We start from the raw sequence: 8,443 nt of genomic DNA on the forward strand, positions 1-8,443 counted from the left end.
CATTCTCATAACTTCTTTTGTGAATTGTCTACTCGACTCTTGCTTATAAGGCAGCTATTAGTCATTTTATTTTTAACATGTAAGAGTTCTGTGTATATGCTGTCAGATATATGTGTAACTATTCTTTTCTACAATTTAACAAGAGTATAGCAAAAGGATACTAAGTATAGAAGATATTGATACATTTAATATTTAATATAGCTGACAATTAGGGAAGGAAGCTAAAAATAATTATTTTATTTTTAAGAAAGCATTTATTATAGTCTTAAACAGGACAAGGGGAAGACAAAGAAAAGGGTATATTATCCAGATGGCAGAGACCATTGGCATGGGGTCATACTAGTGTCCAAAGGTTTGTTTATATACAGAACTTTAGAAAGTACATGGGAGGTCAAGGAAAACTCCCACGTGTATGGTGTGGCAAGTCAAAGCAGCATAGTCACAGCTGGGGTCACCATAGAATGGGGCCAGGATGAGGATATTGTGGTAGACAGAGGAGCCTGCCCCAGGCAATTAGGACAGGATTCATATCTATGGGACAGCCCCTCCTCCCTTAGTGACCTCTATGAAGGACACTGCCTGAAGGTAAGCCCCAAGGGAGCAAAAGTTAAAGTAATTAGTGTTTGAAACACAAATTTTAACCTTTAAATTAACACAAAACGAAATTCTGTTATTTCATTTTTGTTTCAGGTGCAGTTAAAAACCAATATATCTAGTCAATATGTAATTCGAATGCAACCAACTAATAATTGCCTGTCTACATTGGAGTGTGCAGCTGTTGCTCTTTCCATCTTAGAGAAAAATAACTACATACAAGAGGTATGTCTTTGGTTATCGTTTTTGAAAGTAGAAGTTTAGATTTTTATCTAGAAAATTTAGAAATGCTTAACTTGTTAAATTTGTAAATGACAAGTAGAATGTATCTTGATAGAAATTTATGTACTTTTATAACCTTCTTTCCCACTCTGGTGTTTTCTGTATTTTAGCATTTTCTGTAGTTTAGCACTCCAGATTGTAGTATTTAAATATTCATACTAAGCTGTGCAAACAGTATTTGTAATATGCTAAATTGTCTTTAAGTAGCACAACATTAAGTGGAGTTTTTGGATAGGTTTTTCTTTTCTTATTTTGCTATTTCTCTTTTTAGTGTTTTGTATCCAACTTCTCTTTCAAAAAATTAATATCTACTACAACGTATCTACATACACATACCTATCCATACACAAAATGAAAATATGCAAACATACCCCCAGTGCTTTTATTTAAGAAAGTATACCACATTTCTGCTTATCTTATACACCTTGCTTACCAAAACCAACAATAACCCCATTGCAATTGAGCCAATTCTGACTCATAGTGTCAGCAGAGAACAGAGTAGAGCTGTTTTTCTGGGTTTCTGAGACTAAATCTTTAAAAGAGCAGGCAGGCTCACCCTTCTCTCCAGGATAGATTGGTGGGTTCGAATCACTGACTTTGCAGTTAGTAGTTGCATGGGTAACTAAATACACCACCAAGGCTCTTTTATCCTTTGTCAGTTATTAATGCATTTTTTCATTGCTACAATCAATTTTAGAATATTTTCTTCTTTTACTTGTTATTGTTAGCTTTCCATTCCCCCGAGCCTCTCCTGTCATAACCCCAAGAAATTATTAATACAGTTACTGTCTCTATAAATTTCCTTATCCCGGATTTCATATAAAGAAAAACATACAAAAAGAAAAAGAAAAACCCCAACAATAATCATAAAGTAAAACAGAGAAAAACCTCAATCGAAAAGAAGGCAGAAAATAATTAAAATGAGAATAATAAAAAATGAATAGAAAAGGAGAACAAAGGATAAGTGGTTAAATTTTAACCTAAGTAAATCTGTATTAATCTACTTTCTTTTGAGTGGGGTAGGGGGGGAGAGAGCATAAGAAAAAAAAATCTATTTTCTTTCGCACTTGGTCTGATGTCAGGGCTATTCACATCCTGGTCAATGTTCAGAGGGAATTCACAAGAGGCTTAATCTAAGTGGGAATCCTGCAAATGGATTTCACTATCATCCATGGCTTTCTGCACATTGGGTTCTCAGAAATTAAGCTCTAACTCTGTTTCTTCCTCCAGTCTTGGATTTTATTGTTTACAATCCTTGGACCACACAGGCTAGTGTGCTGCTTCCATGTGGACTTAGCTGATACCTCTGTAGACAGATGGTTGCTTGTTTTCGGATAAAAGGGACATTTTTTATTAATTTGTTCTAGACTTTAACTGTTGTTTATTTTACTAATGGCTTCATGAGATAGTTTCATTTTGAGGTTTAAAGATTATTTCTGGGAATTATATTCAGGGGTTCTCCCCAGTCAGTGAATTCAGTAAGCCTGGCTTTATGTCAGTTTGAAGTTCCATACTTTTCTTTCTTTCTTTCATCAGGGGCCATCTGTTGGATCTTTGATCATAGTGTTCAGTACTGGTGGCTGGGCACCATCCACTTCTTCTGGTGTCATGGTAATAGAGGGAGTAGTTTGGGAAGCAATTAAACTTTCAGTTCATTTCTTTCTCTGATTTATGAGTTATCATATTTCTCTGCCGATCTAGGTAAACAAACCAAAACCAACCAAAATCACTGCTATCCAGTTGATGCTAATAGTGACCCAATAGAACAGGCAAGAACTGCCTGCCCCTGAGGGTTTCTGAGTTGTAACTCTTTACACGAGTAGAAAACCCCATGTTTCTCCTGTGGTACAGGTGGTGGTTTTGAACTACTGATTTAGTGACTCTTGGCCCTACTGGTAACCACAATGCAACCAGGTCTCTTATCTGGATGAATAGAGACTAATTACTGTATTGGGGGTGGCTTCTTACAACTTTTAAGAACCCAGGATCAATAATCTCTAACTCACCGCCATTGAACCAACTCTGACTCAGAGGGAACCTATAGGACAGGGGGGAACTGCCCCTGTAGGTTTCAGGGACTAACAGTCCAGAAGAGCAGGTTGATGCTTTCCAACTGCTGACTTTGCAATTCGCAGCCCATTGCATAACCCAGGCACTACTCATCTAACTAGGGGAAACTAGAACAGAAACTAAAAGCAGCATTTGACCAGTTAATTGGATAAACCCTCAAAATCATGATTTTAAACTTCCAAACTAAGAAAACTAATCTTGTGAAATGTTTAGTAGTACATAAATATTATCAACAGGCTCAGTTAAAAACAAAGCAAAACTGTTGTTACATTTGTAAAATTATAGAAAACAAGTCATTTGCCATTTCCACCTTTTTATTTCCCCTTGGTATACATCTTAATGGCAATAGCTATTAGCTGTGTCCACCATTTCCTGTCCTGTTCCCAATGTTGTTGGGTTGTTCCCATTCAGTGACCTTTAGGCCAAAGAACTGACCTCTAGGCTTTCTCATCTTGACAGAAGCACTCTCATGTCTTTCTCCCACTGAGCCAGCAGAGCTCCTCATGGCCCTTTCTCATCACCATAGAAAAATATTCACTATTTCTCAGACAGGAAATATGTATATATATTAATACATAATTACCTATGGTTAATTCATATATGTGAGGCCATACAATATTCATTCTTTTGTGATTGACTTTCTTTGTGTAGCATAATATCTTTGAGGTTCATTTTTATTGTAATGTGTGTCACAATTTAAAGTTTTCTTTAAGATTGAATAGTATTCCATTATGCCGATGTACCACATTTTGCTTATTCATTCATCTGTTGGGTTCTTCTTCTCCCTCTAACCTTTTCCTAGAACATGTTATTTTTATTATAATTAATACTATCATGATAGGAAACTAAGTGTTCACAAATTACCCGTTTGTCTTGACAAAACTGTAGCCAGGCTCCTATCCTTTCCACCTCAACTGCAGCTTGTCTGTGAGCCAGCGTACTCCATACCAACTTGTTCCTAGCACAGGCAGACCACACCAGGACATGTTTCCTGTCAGATCACCATCATGATCCCGCTTGCTTGCTCAACTTCCATGAAAACTTTCTGATAAGCTTTGCTACCTCTTCCTAAGAAGAAATTTTTTTTCTGTTTCATTTTAAGATGCTCGCAGCTTTCGGAGATTGTAGCATTCATCCTGTTGCAATAGTATTTTTGAATAAAGATTTTCTTATCTAAGTCTGGCTCTGTTTTTATTTGACAAAATGTATGAGGGTTCTATGTATTAAATATTATAGATGGTACAAGTAACTAAGGTAACTTCTTTCAAAGTTGGCTGAAATGGAACTTTTTCAGGAATTAGAAGTTTATAGGCTAACGTTCTTAATATTGTTTTAGGGTTTATCTCCAACAGCATGTCTTTATTCTCACTTTTTATCTGATTTTTCAGATACAGCTAAAAGCATTCCTTGATAACACAAACTCAAAACTGACGTTGACTAGTCCTATATTGTATGTGTTTTGTGATATGATACATTAAAGAAACAAAAACAAACCAAAAAGTCCTCCTTATTGTGAGTGCCTTGAGACTAGCAAAACATTTTATATTCTGAGTACAATATCTAACATGCAAATTAAAAAATATAGAATGGTAACAGGACCTATTACCTGTTCAGCTTTTGTCACTATTATCAGCAATTCACATTGAAGATAAAATCCGCAATTAATTATTAGGTCCTAGTGCTCTTATTGCTCTTGCTTTGGTTGCCAGTAGTAGTCGTAACTAGTAGACAGAAGTATAAAAATGATAGGATTTGGGAGGTGCTAATAAGATGGTGGTGGGAGCTTGAATAGAAGAAGTACATAATGAAACATCCCAAATGCTCATGATTACAGATGGCAAAAATTGGCCATTGGCCAATTCATACTAAAGGCTGTTTTCTCCATGTGAGAAACCTAATTCCAGTCTGCTCCAGTCTAGCTGTAAAATTTTTTAAAATTTCAATTATCACATCTTCTGTGTAACACCAGTGTTTTACTGTTCTGAGTATACATGTTTTCTCCTTTTCCTAGGAAGGAGCACTGTGATGTACATTTTGCCCCAGTAGCCTCTTATTGTGAGCATTCTAGTAAAATGTGAAGATAATAGAGGAGAGAGAGATAATTTTCAAGCTGGCTTCATTCTATAGAGTTCAGGGCCCTCAAAATGAAGAGGTTGGTGCAGAATGGCTGTATTAGTCGGTAGCTTCCACCTTATCCTGGGAATGGCATAAGATAGAACCATAGCTCTCTGAAAGTAGGGTGATAAGGGGCTTTGAAGGAAGTTTGAATTACGCTTCATCACCTCTCCCTCATCACTTTTTGCAAGAGGGAAATTCATATAATCTCTGTGCTTATTTTCTTATCTATATAATACCAAAAAATACCTACCTCATAGGATTGTTGTGAAATTGAATGAGATGATTTTTTTTAACTACCTGAGACACAAGCACTCAAGAGTTAATCCTTTTGCCCTTTCTTGTTCCTATGGTCTTTGTCTATAGGCTGAAATACTAATAGAACCTTTAATTGTACTAATCTATATATGCAGTCCAAAATGTTGCCTAAGAATGATGTTTCAAATATAATCTAGAATCCCTGTGCTGACTCTTTGTGGTAGTTACATAATCTGTTGTCAATTTGAGAATGAAAGGGTGGAGTTTAGCTTGTCAATCAAGTTGCAGCTTGATGAGCTCATTTGGAGGTGCTAAGGAGATAAATAGCTCGCTGAAGGCAGGACACATGCTCACGCCCTGGGAGACATTCTTGCTGACAAGACACATGGAGCTACGCTAGAGCCCTGGAACTAGAGGAGCCACTTGGAGACCCCTGCCAGCACTGAGATGTTTTCACTGCCCCTGGATCCACAAAACTTTCTTTTTTTTTTTTTTTGGCTTTAACATTTTATGGGAAGAGCTACAAAAGCAGTGTAACCATACAAATTCTCCAGAATCGTGCATTTGAGGGTCCAGATCTAATTGGACTATTTACTTTCCATCCACTAGCCTGTGGTCTTCCTGAATTTGGCGTCATTTCATGTGTTGCGTGAGTCCGAAGAGTAACTTATAGACTGGTATCAGACATAAGGGCTAATATTGGACTTATGGACTTGATCTGGACTGGGCTGGGATGTTTTAAAATATACAATTACTCTTTTATATAAATCTCTTTCTTGTATGCATGAGTGTCTATGAATTTGCTTCTCTAGTCAACCTGGAAAAATACTCTCGTTAGAATACTAATAATCATTTCCTCCTATTTGATGCAAAACACACACATACACACACGCACAAATACCCTTAAGAGATTTTCTACAAAAATGTGGGGCAGAAAATGCTTACTAATTAATAATTAAGTGTGGCTGCATTAACAGAGGTCTTACTAAATGCTAAACTAAATAAATGCTCTTTGTCCTCCTTTAAGTAAGAAATTCTGAGGTGGGCAATCTGGGACTGGTATGGCAGCTCAACACAGACATCTGAGACCTCGCAGACTACTTCTGTGTTTCTCACAATCAATTTACGTATTTGGCTTGAATCCCATTCTAAGGGCCTAATTGTCCCATGAAGGTTGTCCCACATTTAACATCATATTCCTGGTAGAAAGAAAGGGCAAAAAGCTTATAACTGCTAAATATGTCATTATAGCTCTGGAAGTCCTACCTAACAACTTCTTATTTGCATCTCATTAGACAGAGAATTACATCTTGTAGTCATGTGTAATATTATTAGCTGGATACATTGCTCCCTTGAAGAAGATTTGGGTCCTTATAATAAATTAGAAAAGAGTGGATATGGAGAAGTAACTACCAGTGACTACAATTTATAAGAGTTTATTGTAAATTGAGGTTATTAGGCTTTGTTCTACCACTTGTGATGTATATGAGGGAATGCCCTTTTTAATATAAATATTGTTAAATGTTTACCATTAATTTGTCCTCTTTTACTCTTTGTATGTTCCTTTAAGGTTTGGTGTATGCTCAGTCAGCATTCAGCATTAATGTTTTTCCTACATTTTAATTATTTTGTTATTGAGAATATACACAGCAAAACACATGTCAACTGAATTATTTCTATAGGCACAATTTAGTGACTTATTTGCACTCTTTGATTTATGCAACCATTTTTGTCCTTCTTTTTTGAGATGTTCTTTTCCATTAACATAAACTTACTATTCTGTAAGTTTTCTATCTAAATGTTTGAGTTCTTGTGTCAACTTGATTCCATATGGATAGTTCTTAAAAGACCATAATGCTCAGCCTCTACTTAAGTACTCCCTCAATGCAAGAACACTTTGTTCTAATAACCTGGCATTCTGTGATGCTCAGCTTCCATCTATAGATAACTGGACATCCCCTTACAGAAGGGTCTCAAGGAAGAGACGTGCCAGTCAGGAAACAGGATAGCACTTATGAAACATACAATTGTCCTTTAGTTCTTTAATGCTTCCTACCCGCCGCCCCCCACTATCATGACCTCAATTCTACCTTACAGATCTGGCTAGACCCGAGCATGTACAGAGCTACAGATAAGAGCTGGAAACACATAGAATCCAGTACAGATAAACTCCTCAGGACCAGTAATGAGAGTAGCAATACCTGTACCAGGATACAAGGGGAAGGTGGTGGGAGAAAGGGGGAGCTGATCTATATATAACCCCTCCCAGGGGGACGGATGGCTGAACAGTGGGTGAAGGGAGACATTGGTCAGTGTAAGACATGAGACAATAATAATAATTTATAAATTATTAAGGGTTCATGAGGGAGGAAGAGGGGGAGGGAGGTGAAAAATGAGCAGATACCAAGGGCTCAAGTAGAAGGGAAATGTTTTGAAAATGGTGATGGCTACATATGCACAAATGTGCTTGGCATGATGGGTGGATGTATGGATTGTGATAAGAGCTGTACGAGTCCCCAATTAAAAAAAAAGAGCATAATGCTCAAGGCAAACATTTTTTACTAACCAAGCCAAACCACTATGTAGTTTTAAGAAGTCTTCAGGGCTATTTTAGGTTTAAGGTTTAAAGATTATCTCAGACTAGTAATTTCAGGGGTTCATACAGTCACTATGGCTCCAGAAAGCTTGGAATCTGTGAAAATTTAAAATTCTGTTCTGCATTTCCCACCTTTTGAACAGGATTATACTATCTCTGAGCCAAATGTTCAGTGGTTGTAGGTAGGCACCATCCAGTTCTTCTGGGCTCTTGGCAAAGGAGATAGTCATAGAGGTAATTAGCTATACATTCAATGACTTCCTCCTATACTTGATTCTACTTCTTCTATTGTTCCTCCAGAATATAGATCAATTGTCAGCTCTCAGAGGTTTGCTTATAAGCTTTTAAGACCCTAGCCATTACACAATGAAGTAGGAGGTAGAACAGAAGCACTAAACATGTTATCAACTGGGATACTCCATGAAACTACTATCCTGAACCTCCAAACCAAGGAATCAAATCACATGAGGTGTTTGGTTGTACAAAAGCAGCCTCAGCAGCTACTCTTTTAAAAAATAATTATATTAA

General features: G+C 36.9%; 1 protein-coding gene across 1 annotated transcript in view; it reads left to right on the top strand.

Moving 5' to 3' along the window:
- Positions 1–8,443, top strand: part of DTWD2 (DTW domain containing 2) — a 135,442-nt gene that overhangs the window by 117,657 nt on the left and 9,342 nt on the right. Inside the window, exon 5 of the mRNA XM_004696571.2 lies at positions 691–819. Coding sequence (XP_004696628.1) covers positions 691–819 — 129 coding nt within the window. The remainder of the gene's footprint in view (positions 1–690; positions 820–8,443) is intronic.

The sequence above is a fragment of the Echinops telfairi genome, unplaced genomic scaffold, assembly GCF_000313985.2.
Source record: "Echinops telfairi isolate 266 unplaced genomic scaffold, ASM31398v2 ScPeMD7_7469;HRSCAF=8507_1, whole genome shotgun sequence".
NCBI lineage: Eukaryota > Metazoa > Chordata > Mammalia > Afrosoricida > Tenrecidae > Echinops > Echinops telfairi.